The sequence below is a fragment of the Pristiophorus japonicus genome, chromosome 15 (assembly GCF_044704955.1).
Source record: "Pristiophorus japonicus isolate sPriJap1 chromosome 15, sPriJap1.hap1, whole genome shotgun sequence".
NCBI classification, from domain to species: domain Eukaryota; kingdom Metazoa; phylum Chordata; class Chondrichthyes; family Pristiophoridae; genus Pristiophorus; species Pristiophorus japonicus.
The window spans coordinates 153,766,054-153,788,101 of NC_091991.1; the positions used below are offsets into that span (position 1 = coordinate 153,766,054).

The window sequence follows — 22,048 nt, forward strand, 5'->3', positions numbered from 1 at the left end:
GGATGCTATGAGGCTGCAGAGTGACTTGGATAGGTTAGGTGAGTGGGCAAATGCATGGCAGATGAAGTATAATGTGGATAAATGTGAGGTTATCCACTTTGGTGGTAAAAACAGAGAGACAGACTATTATCTGAATGGTGACAGATTAGGAAAAGGTGAGGTGCAATGAGACCTGGGTGTCATGGTACATCAGTCATTGAAGGTTGGCAGGTACAGCAGGCGGTTAAGAAAGCAAATGGCATGTTGGCCTTCATAGCAAGGGGATTTGAGTACAGGGGCAGGGAGGTGTTGCTACAGTTGTACAGGGCCTTGGTGAGGCCACACCTAGAGTATTGTGTACCGTTTTGGTCTCCTAACTTGAGGAAGGACATTCTTGCTATTGAGGGAGTGCAGCAAAGGTTCACCAGACTGATTCCCGGGATGGCAGGACTGACCTATCAAGAAAGACTGGATCAACTGGGCTTATATTCACTGGAGTTCAGAAGAATGAGAGGGGATCTCATAGAAACATTTAAAATTCTGACGGGTGTAGACAGGTTAGATGCAGGAAGAATGTTCCCAATGTTGGGGAAGTCCAGAACCAGGGGTCACAGTCTAAGGATAAGGGGTAAGCCATTTAGGACCGAGATGAGGAGAAACTTCTTCACCCAGAGAGTGGTGAACCTGTGGAATTCTCTACCACAGAAAGTTGTTGAGGCCAATTCACTGAATATATTCAAAAAGGAGTTAGATGTCGTCCTTACTACTAGGGGGATCAAGGGGTATGGCGAGAAAGAAGGAATGGGGTACTGAAGTTGCATGTTCAGCCATGAACTCATTGAATGGCGGTGCAGGTTCGAAGGGTCGAATGGCCTACTCCTGCACCTATTTTCTATGTTTCTATGACAAAGCAACTTGCCTGGATGTTCCCTGATTCCACGCTCTATTATTTCTGCAATGTACTTCAAAGCAGGTGCATACTGTTTCATGCTGTAATAACAGAGGGCGATATTGTAGGTCAAATCTGAAAGAGAACACAAGTGACATATTTAAATAATTTCAGAATAGATTCCAAATAAAGTTGCAGCATGCTTTCTCCTTTGTCCATATCCAATACTACTAGAAACTAAGGCCTAAAATCTGGCCTCCTTAGCCTTTCCCTTTATCACTTCTCGGTGGGTGATAAAGGGGCACTAAGCACTTACTGACCGGGCATGGCGAGATGATCGACTCGCGCTAAATTCGGCAGAAGATTTGCGGTGGCGGTAGAGCGTTGTGCCCCGATCTTCTTCGCCCAGAGATCGTAACGTCATCGCCGTGTGCATCGCCCCGGACCCAAACTTTGGTTCCGCCCCCATTGCAGCATCACCGGGCGAAAACACCGATCGCTGTCGGAGGTGTCCATCAGGAAACCGGGCGCTTCGGGGGTGATCCTTAAAGGTGAGGTGGCCGAGATAAGGGAAAAAAATTCCAAAAGGCTGCTTCTCTTTTCTTTTTCATTCGTCTTCGCCAATGATCGATCAGCCCAGCACTCTGCTGCAGTGCATCGAGCTGATCGGGTCGGATCGTGGCTGCCGTCGGGGATCAGGTACTCCTTCCCTTGCAGAGCCTGCAGCGATGGTCCTTCCCTTTCAGGGAGGGAAGGAGCCTCCAAACTCGGCAACACTGCACGGCCCAGTGTGCAGCGTTGCACAACTGTTGCCTTGCCTGTGTCCTGTTGTACTCCAGGAAGGAAGTGGAGTGCTTGATTTAGTGCTCCACTTCCTTCCTAGAGTGCAAACCCAGAATCTTTTAAAAGATGAAATTGATTTACGCTTGGCGCTAATGTTTTTAACTTTTAAAAGTTAGCACCCTAAATTGGGCGCTCCCAAATTTCTCCCCCTAAATATGATCTTCAGTGATTCTATACATGAGAAAAATTCTATCAAAGTAATTGGAGGGTTACTTAAACAGTTTCAGTACCAGATCAACTTTGATTAAATGTTTTATTCTACCATGCTATGCATTTCTATCATTTTAGTTTGTAATAATCAGAATAGTTTCGTTATAAATGATGCACAGCATTCAAAACTAATTTCCTTTATTTTGTTCTAAAGTTTAAACAGAAAATATCTAAACCACAATCTTTCAATTACCTGAATTCAGAACATTGTCCAAGAGTATTCAGTGTTGGGAGAAACAGGATTTTTTTTAAACATTTTTCCATTGTTAGTCTGTCCATTTACAGATTTTAAAAATTGGATCAAAATGCATTGGCCTCAACAATGCTCCTGTGGTATAAGTCAGACACAAGAGGCCCAACAAGGACAATCTGATAAGATTCAAGAAATGATTAATTCATTACAAGTCTTGCTGCACTGAACCTAGGGTCAATTAGTACAACATTGTAGAGTGTTTTGGGACTCTCGCTCGCTTGCAATAGAAGCTTCTCAAATATACTTCTCGTAATGGCTGATTTTTCTGAATTCATGCCATCAGCCCTTTGCATTCATTACCGCTGATAGAAAATAGACTTTCATACTAGTCTAGATTCAGAAAGAACCTGCAGGCCAAAAAAGCCAGTATGCTAAAGACCCATTCCATCCTGCTGCTAGATCAGTATAGCTTTACATAAAATCACTTTCTTGCAAAAAGTATAATTTATACACCTTTATATGTTGCCTTGGTTTTTTAAGACACTCTTGATAATATTAAGATTAGTTAATATCTCTTTGTCCCTGCGGAAATGTTAATTAACACTAATGCCACAAAACTGGAAGCAAGACTATTAAAATCTGACATGAAAATGAGCTGTTAAAATGGTCTATAAAATGATTCACAAACTGCTGAATCCAGCGCTAGACTGCCCACGAGGAATGTTTTTCATTTTTAATCGTCAGCAAAGGGATGGAAGGTGTTGTTGACAGTGCTATCAAGCGGTACTTACTCACCAATAACCTGCTAACTGATGCTCAGTTTGGGTTCCGCCAGGATCACTTGACTCCAGACCTCATTACAGCCTTAGAATCATAAAACAGTACGAAGGAGGCCATTTGGCCCATCGAGTCTGCACCGGCTCTTTCAAAGAGCAATCTAGTTTGGCCCACTCCCCCGCTCTTTCCCCACATCCCTGCAATTTTTTCTCCTTCAAATATTTATCCAATTCTCTTTTGAAGGCTGCTATTGAATCTTTATCCACTACCCTATCAGGCGGTGCATTCCAAATCCTAACCACTTGTTGTGTAAAAAAGTTTTCCCTGATGTTGCCTCTGGTACTTTCACCAATGATCTTAAATCTGTGTCCTCTCGATATTGACCCTTTACCCACTGGAATACATTTTTGACAAATACTAAGTTTGTCATTAGTTTGTATGTTTCAGTAAGTCTACCTGGTTTGTAGCCCACAACCTGCATGGCCGTGGTAAATTTCTTGCATGCGTCTTCAAAGTGTCCTTCCTTGTACAGCAAACATCCTAGATTAATCTCAGTGTCTGGATCATCAGTAGGCTGCTGCTCTACTAAACTCTATCATTATAAAAATACATTTTGTTACAATTCATTCTATAATCATATCAGAAAAAATATCTTCTAAAAACAATAATTGAAACAACACATAATACTGGTTTTATCTGCTACTTCTTCATACATCACAATAGCGAATGATCTATTACATATGGTTATCAGAATTGAAGATTATTTTAAGTGTCTACCAGGAGTCAAGTCGCTCTGAGTTACATAGAAATGACAACAATGAAACAGCTCGTTTGGCCCAACAAGTCAGTATTGTCCTCCACTTGAGTAATAGTCCTAGTCCTGTGTGTCCTCTCTGCTCCCATATTCCTTCATTCCATTTTACCTCAACCATCTAACCCATTCTTAATACAAAAGCAAAATACTGTGGATGCTGCAAATCTGAACGACAGAGGCAGGGATGGAAAGAAGAAAGGGGAAGGTTTGATATAGGGTGGAAGGCAGGAGAAATTAAATGACAAAAGGGATGGTGCAAGGCGAAATTTTGGTCATCGACCAGAAACATTAACTTTGTTTCTCCACAGATGCTGCCTGACCTGCTGAGTATTTCCAGCACTTTCTATTTTTATAACCCATTCTTAATTTAGACTTTGCTTCAATCACTAACTCTGGTAGTGCATTCTAAAGCCCAAGAACCCTCTGTAAAAGGAAAACGTTTCTTCTGCTGTCTCTCCTAGATCTAGCTTATTTAATCATATCTATGCCCTTTTGTGCTAGACTCCTCAACCACTAAAAAAAAAGTCTGTTTCTATCTACTCTGTCCAATTTCTAACACCTATCAAATCATTGTTTCTATTCTATTCGAACAAAAATAGCCTCTGGTACCAATACAGTCTAATATTAAAAACTGTTGCACAGATTTTCTACCTCCATGGAACTGGGATGCATCTCCAGTGGGGCAGGAACGCCACCCACCACAGATGTGCCTTGTTCCTGTCAAATTAGGGGCAGAGTTTGCTATGACAGGCCTTTCTTTTGAGCCTATGCATTCCATTGCTACTACAACAATATCAAGAAAAGCCAGTATGAATTTGTTAAAGGCAAATCATGTCTGACTAACTTGACTGAATTCTTTGATGAGGTAACAGAGGTTGGTCAAGGTAGTGTAATAAATGTTGGATTTGACAAAGTGCCACACAGGAGGCTTATTAAGAAGATGGAAGCCCATGGAATTAAGGGGAAATTGGTGGTATGGACACAAAATTGGCTCAGTGACAGGAAGCAAGGGGTGGTGGTGTATGGTTTTTCCAGAAGGGAGGTGGTTTCCTCGACCTAGACACGAGTGCAGGGAGCAGCATTATAAAGTTTGTAGACGCTACAAAACTTGGCAAAATAGTAAATAGTGATGAGGATAGTTATACGCTTCAGGATGACAGAGAGGATGGTGAAATGGGAATTAGCACGGTAGATGGAGTTCAATACGCAAAGTGATGCACTTTGGGAGCACTAATATGGAAAGACAGTATATTATAAAAGGCACGATTTTGAAAAGTGTAGATGTGCAAAGAGACCTTGGTGTCCATATACACAAATCCATAAAGGTGTCAGGGCAAGTTGATAAGGTGGTTAAAAAAGCATATGGGCTACTTGAGTTTATAAATAGAGGTAGAAAATATAAAAGCAAAGAGATCATGCTAGAACTTTATAAATCACTAGTTAAGCCTCAGCTGGAGTATTCTGGGCACCACACTTCAGGAAAGATGTAATTCCTTAGAAAGGGTATAGAGGAGGTTTACCAGGACGTTACCAGGGAAGACGGACTTCAGTTATGAGAGGTTGGAAAGGTTAGGACTGTTCTCCCTGGAGAAGAGAAAGTAAGAGGTGACCTAATAGAGGTTTTCAAGTTGAAGAGAGGTTTTGATGGAGTAGATCGAGAAAAGCTATTCCCTCTGGCAAGTGGGTCAATAACCAGAGGTCACAGATTCAAAATCGTTGGCAAAAGATCTAGAGGAGAAAGGAGGAGAATTAAAAAATGTTTTTTGTTTTACTCAGAATTGTCGGGATCTGGAACGCTCTACTTGAAAAGGTGGTGGAAGCTGATTCTATAACTAATTTAAAAAGGGAGTTGGACGGGTACTTGAGGATGAGAAACTTACAGCGTTAAAGACACAAAGTGGGGATGTGGGAATAAGCATGACTGCTCTTTCAAAGAGCCAGCAGAGGCACAGCGGGCTGAATGGCCTCTTTCTGTGCTGTAAGTTTTTATGATTCTATAACTTTCAATGCTGAGAAGACTGAAACCATCATTCTCCACCCCGCCATAAAATTCTCTCCCTTACCACTGATCTCATCCACCTTTCCGGCTACTCGCTCAAACTTAGTCAGACCATGCAAAACCTTGAAGTTTTGACTCTAGGATCAACTTTTTAAACCCTATATCCTAGTCATCACTCTGACTGCCGACCATAGTCATCACTCTGACTGCCGATCATAGTCATCACTCTGACTGCCGACCATAGTCATCACTCTGACTGCCGATCATAGTCATCACTCTGACTGCCGATCATAGTCATCACTACAACTGCCTATTTCCACCTGCACAGCATTGCTGGCTCCTGCCTCCAAAACCTTATTGATGCGTTGGACTCCTTTCTGGTCTGCCAACCTCTTCAAACTCCCACTTGTCCAAAATGCAGCTGCCTGTGTCCTGTCCCAAAATGAATCCTGTTTTCCCACTGTCCCCCTCCTCCCTGGTTCCCTGTCCCACAACATATTAAGTTGTGGGGACTCTCCTGTGGGGAGAAATTCAAACTTGCTTCATCAGTTTTGGGGGCGAAAAATAAAGGTTTGTGTGACCAATTTTGGGTCACAGTCTCCTACATCGGACCTCTCCCCAACAGACATTAGGTGCTATACAAATTCAAATTGGGGTCCTAAATGTGGTTCTAATGCTGGTTATCAAAACTGATCATCAACTGGGTGGAGCATCCTCAGTTGTTGTTCTGGGTCTTTGGAAGCTGCCACAAAGAGGCAAGAGTTTTTTATATACTTTATCATTTTTGTGGAGCCAGGAGGAGCAGGAATGCTTCTCTTTGCTCCATGAAAATACTGTGGGCCATGGCTGGCCCGGGCTCACCCACTCCGTGCCGGGCTGGCTCACATCAGAGTCGAAAGAAATTTCTGAGGTTCCGACCAGCTTCCATGGAGTGTGTTCATTTTGCAGCTGATCTTTGCTGTATCAGATTCAATCTTATTTATAGCACCTAGTTCCCATTGGAATTCTCCTACCTAAGGGAGAACCCTCCACCTTACTGTTAAAATGGAACACTGAAACACATGGAACAGCGTACAGGTTGTAAACTAAAATATTTGTTGAACCATCCTATAAACAGACAGGGAACTCATTCCACAAATAATGCTAGCTCAGCCTTAATCTAACATCACTTTCACAGTCTGTTAGGTAAAGGCACGCCAGAAAGCTGACCTATGATTTTTTACCTCGTTTTTCTGCCAGGAACGATGAGGTGGCCGTCCGATCCATTTTCGGCACTTAGAAGATTTTTTAACATTGGACCAGAAGCCGGTCATAGTGGGGGCGGAAGTGCGGCGGTAAGTCATGCTGAGGGGCGGACGTTGGGTGGGATCGAGACTCCGCCACAGGTGGTGATGTCACAGCGCGTGTGCGTCACCACACTCGCTTCCCTCCGTTAAAGGGGAGAGACTCGGGCATTATTTATCTTTGGCTACTGAGCCACCAGGGACGGTTTCGGTCAGGCCTGCGGCCTGGCACCCAAGAGTGGCCCGGTCGAACCCGGGGGCAATATTTTGCCAGCTGATCGGGAAGTCGACGGCAAAAATAACAACATGGTGGCCGCGGCAGTGGACCCTCCCTTTGAAGGGCCGCCGCGCTGCTGGGCCGCACACAGTCAGGGGAAGGTGCACCGACAGAGAAAGCTGTCAGGGGCACCGCGCGGCGGGGCAATGATTTTTTCCCCCTAAATATGGGTTGGAGTATTCTGCAGGTGAGGGGTAGCGGCGGTGCGTGTTTTGATGATGCGCTTGCGGCGGTCATCAGCAGCGGGGCGGAAGTGGGCACAGGCCTAAAAATCCCCGAACTGAATTTGGGTCAGGGTGGCCATTGGACTGCAATGCGACGGCCACTCGATTCTGCCGCACGGCCGCTGCAAAACAGCGGTATCGGGCCTTATCTGGGCCCTGAATTTCGGCCACTGTACAAATGGTCTATTTACACCGAGCCAGCACAGCACATCCAAGGAAGATAAATATAATACCTCCCAACTCTGGCAAGTTCCATTCCAGATAACCCATTTCTTTTTCTTCATAGGAGAAGAAACTACTTACATTTATATAATGGGGTAGAGTTTCCGCTTAGAGCACAATCAGGAAATTCTGCTCAAAATGCGAACGAAAATTGCACTCGTCAGATTACAGTTTAAGGTGCCAATAAAATTAATTTGCATAATCACAAATGTAAAATCTTCAATGAACCAGCATAATCGGGCAGCGTAAAACAACGCAACCATTTCGTTTTTTTCCATTAGAAAGTATTCCTTTATGTATTTAAGAGTGGCAACCTGGATGCAATTTTATTAATACAGCTGAAAATTAGTTTATCACCAAAAATAAGCCTTTTTCATGTGCCCAGTCCTCCACTCACTTTAAAATTTAACGATCTTTTGCGCTATTCAGCTGATTCTGCTCATTTTGCACTTATATTACTGGTACAAACGAAGAGAAACTCTATCCCAACGCCCTTAATGTATAAAAACATCCCGTGACACTTCACAAGTAGGTATAATGAAAATAGATGCTGAGCCAGCAAGAAGTTGGCGAGGTGACCAAAAACTGTGTCAAAGAGATGGGTTTTGAGAAGATGAAAAGTGAGGTGCAGAGGCAGAGAGGTTGAGATGTGGTCAAATCAGAAAAAAGGATATTTTGGTAGGGAATACAGCACTGGAAAAGATTGCAGAGATAGGCTGGAACATAGCCATGTAGCATCTTCTAATGAACTACCTTTGAAGGCAGATTCATCACTTGGCGGCTACTGTAGATAACTTGGAGTTCAGCTTGGCCAATACTTAAACTAAATCAGACGGGGAAAACATTTGCAATGTGCAGGTCAAAGCTACAATTTTATTCAGACACAGAATAAATTTAAATTTCTAGGTTTGCTTTAAACAGTCAGTTATCTGAAACTTAACTAGAATGATTCAATCCTTACCTTTGCCCCGGAAAGGTCTTCTTCTCCATATTTAATGGCAGCTTGTAGTTTCAATACCTGATTAAGAAATAAGATTTTATTTTATTTATTGCTATACTATTTTTTTTGGAAGTAATCATCAGCTTTGTACTGTAACATTTGAATTATTAGTGATGTCAAAAATAAACCAACTGGCCTGCAGTTTCCGCTCGGCTGTGTTGGTACTTTTGGCGCAATTCGCCGAAATCGGTTAAACCAGAGTAAAAGATTGCGGAATGTCAAGCGCACATTACATCTAGCACAAATCAAGTTTCCACCATAGTGGCACTAGTTTAAAAAACATCGCTAGAAGCCGCCCCCCACTCCCCCCCCCCCCACCCACCCACACAAAATTGGCTACGCCCATAGGCCAAATTAATCACCATTGAGGGTTCCTCTAATTGTGCTCGTTTGTAGGCTTTCAAGGAGGCTCCAAAAATTAAGCTGGTTCTTAAGCAAGGACACTAATAGGCATGTTTTAAAAGCTTTTGAATATCATTTTTTTTTAAAAAGAGTAACTATATTCTGCAAATGAGCGACATTGCAGAAATGGAATTATAATGGACAGCAGAGCTACTACTTGTCACTTTCGGAGAGCAAAAACTCCTGCGTTGGAAAGGAAAAAAAATCATATACAAATAGAATTGTGTTACAGCTCCACAAATTAGAACTATGGGTCTTTTCTCCAAACAACTGCAAGAATCACAAATAGTTGAGTTCTGAAACGACCTAATTCATTGGTAATAATACATAATCTCAAGATAGAGAAGCATAGGAATTATAAGACAGAGTTGCTCTTTAGAGGAGCATGATTTCTGATGGTGATTTATTTACAATACATAGTTAACTGCTACATAAACATATAATGCAACATCTGAAATATACTATGTTACATGAATTATTTCCTTTTGAACCAGGCAAACTGTAGATATGAATCTCCTAATAAAATATTGGAAAATTAAGCAGTCTTAGGAATAAATGTTCTAACCATATTGTATGATGTATCTCTAATCTTACCTTAGTTTGATAAACCGGATTATCTATGAGAAAAGTTGCTTTCATAGCCTCTGCATACATGCAGGCCTTGTATAGGGATTGTGCATGGTAGAGTTTGTAGTCATCCACCTCTGGGTGAATCTGTATCAATTGTTCATAGCTGTCTGCAGCATTGGAAAAATCTTGCATCTGAAAGTAGCAGTAACCCAGGAGAGAGAGTGCTGCCCGGGACTGGAGACAAATTGATATACATAAAGAAGGGAACTAGAGAATTGATCATTATTTAACAAGAACTGCAATCACATTTTTAAATTCCAAAATATTTACTTTTCAAGCTAAAAGTAGTCATAAATGGCCAACTGTAAAAGAACACTATCAAAGATAGACAACCAATACATCTGCAAAGGGGCTCAATTTATAATGGCCTGAAACTTGCGGCCCTGATGACGGCGAATTGGCAGCATTTGCAGTCATTCCACCTTTGAAACTGACCGCAACTTCAGGATTTAGCACACCCTAATGCGGGAACCCTGAAGTTACAGTCTGTCATTCACCGCTCCTCCGCAGAGTGCGCTGAGCCCCCTCCCCCCAGGCACCGGCAATCGGTGTAAGCTGTGAAATCATGGAAACTGACCAAAGCTTCAGCTCTTCCGTAGTAATACCGCTGTTAAATAACCCAGTAAAAATGAGACCCTTTTGGATTACGTGTAACTGGGGTCTTTACAACATATTGATGGCCCAAAACAATGGTTATGGCCCTGAAAAACTAATTTTAATTTTGTGCAGTGTCAAATTTATGAATTTTAATAAAAATTAAAGGGGCCGAAATTGCTCCTCCTGATAAGGCCTCTGGCTGCCTGAAAGCGGTAGCCATGAGGTGGCGTGGAATGGCCGCCGGCTCTCCGTGGAGGGACCGCCATTTTAGAAATTGCCTTTCCTCAGGAGTGGAGCTGTGTCCCGGACCGTTCCGCCTGTTTTCCCGGTGCGCGGGCACGCGCTGACTCCTTATCATCTAGCGGTGACCCCCCTCGTGAAATTACCTTCGCGAAATTGCTCCGCAGGAGGGTGCCCGCCACCGGCCGGTACCCCCGACAGCTTTTGCTGTCGCTGCACTCTCTGTGTGAACTGGTGGCATGGCCGCCATTAAAGGGAAGGGCACACTGCTGTGGCTGCCATATTATTTTTTTTTGTCAGCCAACTGCCAGGTCGGCCTGACAATTATGCCCCTGGGTTCGGCTAGGTTGCCAACACGCAGCGCTGGCTCGGCCAAAACCCTCCCTGGTGGCCCAGTGGGCGCCACTGAAGTGGCTGCAGAGCTCACAGCGGCCCTCCCCTTTAACTGAAGGGGAGGGACGTTGTGATGCGCCGGCGCTGATGACTGACAGCTGCAGACACTCCGTCCCCGTCCCCGTCCCCGCCCCCACCTCCGTTAGTGACGGCCACTGCACTCCGCTCCCACTTCCGCCCCGCTGGGAAAAAAAAACCCCGAGGAGTTGAATTTTGCCAGCTAGGCCGCCGCATCCATTGCAGCAGCCAGATCAGTTCAGAAATGGTAGGTACGCCCTGTTTCCGGCAGAGGGCAATTTCTACCCTAAAATGTTTAAGAAACTGAAAAAAAAAAATTTTTTCCAAGTTTGTTCATCTTTAATTCAGGTTTGCCTTTTCCCCATGTTTTTATTTTTATGCCTCAATTTTTATTTTGCTGTATCTAACTTTTTTTTTAAGTTAGAATCAAAGGAACTCACCCACTTCCTGGTTCGCTGTGTCAGAATTCCGTATTTTGATTGGCTACTTAGACAGCTTGTTGATGTCATGGCAGCTCTTCGCTGGGAATCCTCATTAACTTGCGTTGATTTAAAACCTGAACTTCTCACCACAGAGATTGCAAGATCTTTGTGCAAAGCTCACTTTGGGGCCAGCGGTGAACGCCTTTGCTTTGCCGCTGATCACAAAGTATGGGCCAATATTTTTTTAAAATACACGCTACGAGCTAGACATCAACACATTGGTCTATCATTTACTGATTTAGCAAGATCAGTCTATGCAATGTTCGTTTTTTGTTCTGTAGGTACATGGTTTAAAAACCTGACAACAAAATGTTCTGGTATACAACAAAAGCATATGGGGCCTACTATCTACTGTACTGTTACCACATTTTATTTCTCAGTAAAAACTGCTAAAAGCTTACACTGGCAGAATTCAAATATTCACAGAAACTTACAGTACAGAAGGACCACTCAGCCCATCATGCCTGTGCCGGGAATTTGAAAAGCATTTGTTTTTTGTCCCATATCCTCACTTTTTTGTCCGTTACACTGTTAGTGCCTCATCCTCAGCTTCCACCGCCTTTACAGGTCGAGCGTTCCAGATCCTGACAACTTTCTGATTGAAAACATTTCTCCTCCTTTGCCCTCTAGATCTTTTGCCATTGATTTTGAATCCATGGTCTCTAGTTATTGAAGTCCGTCATTGCTGATAACATCCTGGTAAACCTCCTCTGGACCTTTTAAGACCTTTACATCTTTCCTGAAGTGTGGCGCCCAGAATAGTCCACAATACTCCAGCTGAGGCCTAACAATGGAAATAGTGGTAAGGCCATCAACGCCATTATTAAAGAGTAAATCGGACAGTAACTTCCGGCGACTGCACATGCGCAGTTATACACGGACATCAGGAAGTTTCTGCCCGAGTTGCTCTGCTCCTCCAGAAGCAGCGTGATACTGGTATCTCGCTGAGAGACTCAGCACTGAACCACATAGAAGAGCATGAAGTTGCATTACTTACATGATAGATACCCACTAAACTCGCCAGAAGAGGTTAAGGATAGTGCAAGTCAATTTTTAACAGCGTGACAAGTTTGAATTACTGCCAAACAACCTCTCTGGCACTGAAAATTAACTTTTACAAGTGCGGAGTCTCCTTTCTTCAGATTTGAATTACTGTAGAAAGTAGCCTCCAATAAGATAGGCAATAATTGAGATTCATGTTACTTAGGATGCAACAATAGTCAAAAACCTATAGAACTGCTAAAACACCTAGCTATAAAGCTCATTATTCCACTTTGCTCAGCTCTGATAGAGAAGCGAAGCTAGGCAGATTTTACTTTAATTACTCTTCTCCTACCATATTCAAAGTGCCACCAAGATGTATAATTCAGTCTTGCTTATAGAACATAGCTGAATTTTAAAAGCAGTGATCAGACAGCATAAAACTTATGAAAGAATAAATATACAGTGCAAAGCAAAGCTTCATAATCATTTCATTAACAGTCCTTTTAACCCTTAAATTTGCTGAGTATACTAGTGGTGTCCAGTAGCTACAGATTTATTTTATATAATTTAGTAATCATTACTTTTCTAGAGAAAAAATATTAAATATGTTAAAATTACTGGATCCATATTAGTCTTTGTTTATTTCTTGAGTGTGTGGGTTTAAGAATGTTTTGGAGATAGCAAGAGGCAGTTTGGATCTACAGATAGGCTTGGTATTCCTACATTACACCAGTGACTACACTTCAAAAGTACTTCACTGGCTGTAAAACGCTTTGAGATGTCTGGTGGTCGTGAAAAGCGCTATATAAATTTAAGTCTTTTTTTCTTTTACTTCAAACCAACAATAAGTGCCAAGTGTAGAAATGTGCTCCAATCCTCACATTTACAACCTCATGACAGAAAAAACAATATTCTTTTTTCAGAATAAATGTACTTAATAGTGCACAGACGATTTAAACAAACTGAAATGTAGATCGCATTACACTGTACTGTTGTTTACACTATATTTTATGTAAATTAGTTTCATTTTTATGTTATACTATTTGAATGAGGCTCATGAGATGTAGCAAAACAGAGATTAATGAAGTGCTAAACCACTGGCAGCTAACTTCACAGCTTCTAGAACTTCACTAGGTTCACTAGGTTGATTCCGAAGATGAGGGGATTGACTTATGAGGAAAGGTTGAGTAGGTTGGGCCTCCAGTCACTGGAATTCAGAAGAATGAGAGATGATCTTATCGAAATGTATAAGATTATGAGAGAGCTTAACAAGGTGGATGCAGAGAGGATGTTTCCACTGATAGGGAGACTAGAACTAGGGGGCATACTCTTAGAATAAGGGGCCGCCCATTTAAAACTGAGAAGAGGAGGAATTTCTTCTCTCAGAAGGTTGTAAATCTGTGGAATTCGCTGCCTCAGAGAGCTGTGTAAGCTGGGTTATTGAATAAATTTAAGACAGAGATAGACAGTTTCTTAACCAATAAGGGAATACGGGGTTATGGAGAGCGGGCTGGGAGGTGGACCCGAGTCCATGATTGGATCAGCCATGATTGTATTAAATGGCGGAGCAGGCTCGAGGGGCCATATGGCCTACTCCTGCTCCTATGTCCGTATTAACTTCCCACTCCTGTACGGCGATGTTCTGCAAAGAAGCTCATCTAAGGCCATTTGATGATCAGAATTTTGTTTTTAAAGCACAGCTATACTCTTCAATTTTCTTTAAATTGGATGTACATCCAGTTACTTTTGTCAAAAAATATGATAAAAGAACTTAAAAAATACAATCAAAATTCCAATAGTTACTTTTGAATGTTTTTGAAGTTCATTACTGAGTATATGAATGGCTTCTCCGTATCTTCCATCTCGGATCTGAAAAATGAAAAGATTCCATTAGAGACCGAAATGCTCATTACTGATAATTAGCAGAATGTACAGAACATAACACTATTTGATTTCAGATTACGTGTCAATAAGAAAATAACATTTAAACTTTCAGAGCACAATGTTCTTTCTGTAACCGTGAAAAATAATGATTTCAAAAAAACAAATAGAAAATATAACCTATTCCCTTTTACATTTTCAGCTCAGCATCTTACCAGTAGAGTTGGGTTTGGACAACATTACCTATACTTCAAGGTCAATTTCAGCTAATGAACGCACATTTTCAAAAAAAGTTACTGGCAAAATGATCAGAGAAACAGGAAATTAAAGACAAGTTATTTATGTAAAATGTTCACAAAGTAGGATATCGGGTTAGAATATGAAAAATAAATATAAAAGTAAAATTACAGTATTGGAAACTGGGGAGATAGGGGAATAAACAATTAAAAAATCATTTATAAAAACTTCATAATCAGAGAATCATAGAGCACAGAAGGAGGCCATTTGTCCCATTGTGTCTGTGCTGGCTCTCTGCAAGAACTGCCAATTAGTCCCACTCCCCTGCTCTTTCCCCACAGCCCACAAATATTTCTTTTTTAAAAGTTGAAAGTTACTATTAAAGTTGCTTCCACTATCCCTTCAGGCAGTGCATTCCAAATCATAAGAACTCACTGAGTACAAAAAAATTCTCCTCATTTGCTCCTGGCTTTTTTGCCAATTATTTTAAATCTGTTTCTTCTGGTTACTGATCTTCCTGCCAGTGGAAACAGATACTCTCCCATCTACTCTATCAAAACATCTCAGAATTTTGAACACCCAAATTAATCTCCTCTTCACCTTCTCAGCTCTAAGAAGAACAATCCCAGCTTCTCCAGTCTCCAGATAATTGAAATCCTCATCGCTGGTACTATTCTAGTAAATCTGCTCTGCACCTTCTCCAAGGCCTTTGCATCCTTTCTAAACTGTGGTGTCAATAGTCTAGCTGGGGCCTGGCCAGTATTTTATAAATGTTGAGCATAACTTCCTTGCTTTTGTACTCTATCCCTCTAGTTTTAAAGCGGAGGATGCTTTTTTAACAGCCTTCTCAATTAATCCTGCCACCTTCAGGTGTCTCCGTTCCTACGCCCCCTATAAAATTGTATAATTCAGTTTATGCTGTCTCTAGTCATTTTTCCTTCCAAAATGCATCACTTCACACTTCTTTGCATTAAGTTTCATCTGCCATGTGTCTGTCCTCTTGTAGTCTGCTACTATCCTCCTCATTTTTTACTACATTTCGAAGCTTTGTGTTGTCTGCAAACTTAGAAATTATGCCTCTTATACTCAATTCCAGATCATTACTATATATCAAAATGATCAATGGTCCCAATACCTGGGGAACACCACTGTGTACTTCCCTCCAGTCTGCACCACTACTCGTTTTTTTTTCTGTCTCAACCAATGTTGTAGCCAGGCTGCCACTGTCCCTTTAAACCCACAGGCTTCAATTTTGCCAACAAGTCTATTATGTGGCACTTTATCAAATGCCTTTTGAGAGTCCATACACAAAACATCAACTGCACCAGCTTCATCAACCCCCTTCGTTATTCAATCGAACACAAACACATAAGAAACAGGAGCTGGAGGAGGCCATGTGGCCCTTCGAGCCTGCTCCGCTATTCAACAAGATCAAAGAACTCAATCAAATTAGTCAGACACAATTTGCCTCTAACAAACCCATGTTGGCTGTTATTTATTAACCCATGTTCTTCCAAGTGACAATTAATTTTATCCCGGATTATGGTCTCTAGAAGTATTCTCGCCACCAGCGTTAGGCTGACTGGTGTTTACCTGGTTTATCCCTCTTCCTTTTTTTGAACAGAGGTGTAACATTTGCAACACTCCGGTCCTCTGGCACCACTCCCGTATCCAAGGAGGTTTGAAATATTGTCACCAGAGCCTCCTGCTATTTCCACCCTCGCATCCCTCAACAATCTGGGATGCAACTACTTGATGACTTTTCTACTTTGAACACTGCCAATCATTTAAGTAACTCCTCTTTATCTATTTTTATCCTATCCAATTTCTCTACTCCCTCCTCTTTTACTGTAACATTGGCAGCATCCTCTTCTTTCATGAGGCCAGCTGCAAAGTACTCATTTAGTAGTTCATACCCTGCCTCCACAAGATTTCCTTTTAGGTCCATAATCGGATGAGCTTCTGACTCCATAAGCTCTCCATCACCAAGACTGCCTACTTCCACCTCTGAAGCATCATCTGTTTCTGCCCCTGCCTCAGCTCACCTGCTGCTGAAATCCTCATCCATGCCTTTGTTCCTTCTAGACTTGACTATTCCAACGGTCTCCCATCTTGTATTCTCTGCCCGTATCCTAACTCGCACCAAGTACTGTTCACCCAACACCCCTGTGCTGCCAGTGGCTCCCAGTCTGGCAACACCTTGATTTTAAAATCCCTCCATGGCCTCGCCCTCCCCATCTTTGTAACCTCCTCAAGCCCTACAAGCCTCAGAGATCTCTGTGCTCCTCCAATTCTGGCTTCTTGCGCAGCCGTGCCTTTAGCTGTCTAGACCCCAAATTCTGGAATTCCCTCCCTAAACCTCTTCGCCTCACTACCTCTCTCTCCTTCTTTAAAATGCCCCTTAAAGCCTACCTTTTTGACCGATGTTTTGGTCACCTGTCAAAATATCTCCTTATGCAGACTCGATGGGCCGTATGACCCCATTCTATGCTGTACTATTCCATGATTCTATGCGGCTGGATGTCAATTTTGTTTGATAACGCTCCTGTGAAGTGCCTTGGAACATTTTACTACATTAAACACGTTATACAAACACCAGTCCAATATGTACTTTGTTTCACCTCTCTGATGACCCTCCCCTTGTCAAATGAGTTTAAACCATCCCTGACATAAGCTAATCAATTTTATTATAAAAGCAAAATACCGCAGATGCTGGAAATCTGAAATAAAAACAGAACATGCTGGAAATACTCAGCAGGTCAGGCAGCATTTGTGCAGAGAAAAACAGAGTTAACGTTTTCGGTCAATGATCTTTCGTCAGAACTGGAAATTGTTAGAGATGTAAGGTTTTATGCAAGTCATATCATCTTAGGCAGTCCCTCGAAACGAGAATGACTTGATTCCACGCCAAAAAGAGGATGAGTTCACAGGTGTTTCAATGAAGGACCTGAACTACACCCTCAAGGGTGGAAGATTCCTGTGCGTGGATTTTTAAAAAAACATGTGGTGGCCGTTGCACACCAGCCACCACACCGGCTTGACAGAGCTAGGTCTTGGTCTAGTGGCAAGGATTACCTAAGACAACTGGAGGCCTGCTCTGCTGCGAGGACCTAGTACACATGCATATCGCAGTGTGGGCAGGCCCGTGCTGCCCCTGGCCCCGAACTCACGCCTTCCCTGGGCCCCGATCACGTCCCTCTACAGTCTCTCGCAGCTCCTTCGCCCCAATCTCGCCGCTCCTGCTGCCTCTGCCCATGCTCCAATCACCGACCTGGATCTTGATGACGTCACTCTTCGCTGCCGTCGCTCTCCTGCATCAGCTCGCATGGCTCCCTGAAGTGGTATGCCTCCATGCTGCCCATGGCCGCCACTTGCCACTCCTGATGGTCTCTCGCAGGTCGGGGCCTCCACGCTGCTCCGACCATCAGCGGCAGGTCGGGGCCATAAAAGGAGTGGTGAGCGGCGGCCATGGGCAGCGTGGAGGCCCCGACCTGCGAGAGGCAGGGAAAGGGAGAAGGGGAGGAAGGAACAAAAGGGAAGGTCAGTGATAGGGTGAAAGGCAGGAGAGATTACATTACAAAAGGGATGATGGTTCAAGGCGAAAGGAAATAGTAATGGAACAAGTAAAGAAACAAAAGATGGGTTTGGAGGAGGTGTAAATGGGAATAGCTACAGCTGCCGCCCAAAAAAATGGGTGATGATCTGAAATTGTTGAACTCAATGTTGAGTCTGCAAAGCTGTAAATAGAAAAATTTTATTAATATGCTACAATTTTTCTCAGATAAAATGCAACTTCTGTGAAAATACATTGGGAAACCGTTCACAGGATATGTTCCAACATATTTAACTAATGATTGGAATATCACTCGCACCTCAGAGCTAGAAGGTTATAGGTTCTAAGCCCTGCTCCAGAGAGTTGAGTATATAATTTAGGCTGACAGTTCAGTGCAGTTCAGGTGGCGTCCAAAATCTGGAAACCTCGGGACTAAGGTCGTTCCGGATTTCGGGTATTTCCAGATTTCGGAACGTCTTTCAGTGGAGCGATGGGTCGGCGGTTCCGGGTCAGGGGTCGGCGGAGCAGGGGAGGTCGGCAGCGGCGGGCGGAGTGGATCGGCGGTTCCGGGTCAGGCATCGGAGGAGGGGGGGGGGGCGCGGAGCGGGTCGGCGGCTCTGGGGTCGGCGGCTGGGAAAAACATGTGTTGAAGACCTGCAAAGAAGGTAAGTTAAAGTTTTTATTTTTTAAATTATTTTTCAGCGGTTAATTCGGTTTTTAAAAAAGTCCGGGTTCCAGAACATTTTCCGGATTCCGGACGAAGCTGCTATGTATCAGCTCGGTGTCCGGATTCTGGAACATTCAGAATTACAGACACTCAACCTGTACTAAGAATGCTGCTCGGTCAGAGGAGCCATATTTCAGACAAGACCTGCCTGCCCTCTCAAAGAGAGGGAGGGTGTTCTCCTGACCAATATTTATCCCTTAACCAACAATACTAAACAGAATGTGGTCATTTAAGTCACTGCTGTTTGTGGGACCTTCCTCTTTGCAAAGTGGCTGCCGTACTTCCCGACATTACAACAGTGACCACACCTCAAAGTACTTCATTGCCCATGAAGCACTTTGGGACATCTGGATGTTATGAAAGATGTGATAAAAATGCAAGTTTGCTCGTGCCTTAAAATAGGACAGCACGAAACATAATTTTAAGCATTCATTTAATATCAGCAAGTGTGTTCTCGGCTTATATCTAAATGCCAGCATGGAGTGGTTGGGCCGAATGGCCTGTTTCTGTGCTGTATAATCCTATGCAATCTTGTGTGTTACAGTCACACAAATCATCAAAAACTGCAAATGCTGGAAATCTGAAACCAATCAAAAAATGCTGTAAATGCTCAACAGGTCAGCTAACATCTGTGGAGGGAACAGACAAGTTCATGTTTCAGGTATGGAACCTTCATCACAACTGGAAGAGACTGCAGAGGAACAGCTTCTACAAAGGGCAAGGGGAAAGCAGATACACACACTAGGATCGCCAACCTACCCGGATTACCCAGAAGTCTCCCAGAATGGAACGCGAATCTCCTAGCAGCCCAGGATAGCTTTGTGCTTTAAATTTCCCACCATAGCAGTGCACACCCACTACTCTGTGACATCAGCAGCAGTCGCTGCAGAGAAGTCTCCGGCTCAGTGTACCCACCACGCCCTGCCACCACACAGAGCTGCCCCCTCTTACCCACACCTACTTCATGGTGACCGGAAATAGAACTGGCTGGTTGCCCAGAGTCTGGGGAAAAAAAGAGAGACGGCTCAGGGGGTGGGGGGAAAAAAATGAGTAATTAGGGACTGTCGGAGGATTGGGATTTGAGCGACGGGAGAGTGTGATAGGAGTTAGAGAAATAGAGACTGCAGAATGGAGTCAGGAGATTGGGGCGCATTGGGGGGGGGGAGGAAAAAGAGTGGGAGACTGTGGAATGGGGAGGGCATGGGGCCCAGAATTTGGTGCAAAGATGGGAGCAACAACAGCAATGTGGCAAGTGGGAGTAGCACTTCTGGTTTTCCCCTTGCGAATCCTTTCCCCTCTTCCCCACCCTTTGGGGCCAAGTTTCGGCCTGAGTTGCTCCTGATTTTTTGGAGCAACTGGTTTAGAATGGAGTATCTTAGAAATTAAGATTTTCGGCATTTAGTTTGCTCCAGTTCTAGTCAGTTAGAACAGTTTCACTTTGGAACAAAATATTTTTTTCAAAAGGGGGCGTGTCCGGCCACTTACGCCTGTTTTCAAAGTTTAGGCAGTGAAAACTTACTCCAAACTAACTTAGAATGGAGTAAGTGAAGATTTTTGTACGTTCGAAAAAACCTTGTCTACACTTTAGAAAATCAGGTGTAGGTTACAAATTAGGCGTAGGGAATGGGGGGGGGGGGGAGGTGGTTTAAAGGGAAGTTTACAAACATTAAACACTTCAGTTTTACAAATAAAGAGCCATCATCAATAATAAATGATAAATACATCAATAAATCAACCAATAAATCAATCAAAAAAAATTAATAAAAATAATTTTTTTTAAAAAATCAATAAATAAAACATTTTCGACTTCTCGACTGCAGCACCGGGAGTCCTCCAACAGCATGCTGGGACGGCCTCCCCAGTGTGTCTCTATCTCTCTGTCTGTGTGTTTGTCTCTCACTCTCTGTCTGTCAGTGTCTGTGTTTCTGACAGCGAGAGGGGGGAGGAAGAGGGGGAGAAGGGGGAGGGGGTGAAGGAGGAGGAGAGAGGGGAGGAAGAGGGGGAGGAAGAGAGGGGGGGAGGAAGAGAGGGGGGGAGGAAGAGAGGGGGGGGAGGAAGAGAGGGGGGGAGGAAGAGGGTGGGGGAGGAAGAGGGGGGGGGAGGAAGAGAGGGGGGGGAGGAAGAGAGGGGGGGGAGGAAGAGAGGGGGGGGAGGAAGAGAGGGGGGGGAGGAAGAGAGGGGGGGAGGAAGAGAGGGGGGGGAGGAAGAGAGGGGGGGGGAGGAAGAGAGGGGGGAGGAAGAGAGGGGGGGAGGAAGAGAGGGGGGGAGGAAGAGAGGGGGGGAGGAAGAGAGGGGGGGAGGAAGAGAGGGGGGAGGAAGAGAGGGGGGAGGAAGAGAGGGGGGGAGGAAGAGAGGGAGGAGGAAGAGAGGGGGGAGGAAGAGAGGGGGAGAAGAGAGGGGGGAGGAAGAGAGGGGGGAGGAAGAGAGGGGGGAGGAAGAGAGGGGGGGAGGAAGAGAGGGGGGGAGGAAGAGAGGGGGAGGAAGAGAGGGGGGGAGGAAGAGAGGGGGGGAGGAAGAGAGGGGGGAGGAAGAGAGGGGGGAGGAAGAGAGGGGGGAGGAAGAGAGGGGGGAGGAAGAGAGGGGGGAGGAAGAGAGGGGGGGAGGAAGAGAGGGGGGGAGGAAGAGAGGGGGGAGGAAGAGAGAGGGGAGGAAGAGAGGGGGGGAGGAAGAGAGGGGGGGAGGAAGAGAGGGGGGGAGGAAGAGAGGGGGGGAGGAAGAGAGGGGGGGAGGAAGAGAGGGGGGGGAGGAAGAGAGGGGGGGAGGAAGAGAGGGGGGAGGAAGAGAGGGGGGAGGAAGAGAGGGGGGGAGGAAGAGAGGGGGGGAGGAAGAAGAGGGGGGGGAGGAAGAGAGGGGGGGAGGAAGAGAGGGGGGGGAGGGAAGAGAGGGGGGGAGGAAGAGAGGGGGGAGGAAGAGAGGGGGGAGGAAGAGAGGGGGGGAGGAAGAGAGGGGGGGAGGAAGAGAGGGGGGGAGGAAGAGAGGGGGGAGGAAGAGAGGGGGGGAGGAAGAGGGGGGGGAGGGAGAGGGGGGGAGGAAGAGGAGGGGGGGGAGGAAGAGAGGGGGGGAGGAAGAGAGGGGGGGAGGAAGAGAGGGGGGAGGAAGAGAGGGGGGGGGAGAAGAGAGGGGGGGAGGAAGAGAGGGGGGGAGGAAGAGAGGGGGGGAGGAAGAGAGGGGGGGAGGAAGAGAGGGGAGGGAGG

At 44.5% G+C, this 22,048-nt stretch overlaps 1 protein-coding gene across 3 annotated transcripts in view; it reads right to left on the reverse strand.

Moving 5' to 3' along the window:
- Positions 1–22,048, reverse strand: part of ift70 (intraflagellar transport 70) — a 112,376-nt gene that overhangs the window by 84,502 nt on the left and 5,826 nt on the right. For all 3 annotated transcript variants that reach the window (XM_070901140.1, XM_070901139.1, XM_070901141.1), the window contains exons 2-6: positions 14,260–14,325; positions 9,707–9,916; positions 8,672–8,728; positions 3,348–3,483; positions 899–1,003 (exon numbers count right to left, since the gene is read on the reverse strand). In XM_070901140.1, coding sequence (XP_070757241.1) covers positions 899–1,003; positions 3,348–3,483; positions 8,672–8,728; positions 9,707–9,916; positions 14,260–14,325 — 574 coding nt within the window. The remainder of the gene's footprint in view (positions 1–898; positions 1,004–3,347; positions 3,484–8,671; positions 8,729–9,706; positions 9,917–14,259; positions 14,326–22,048) is intronic.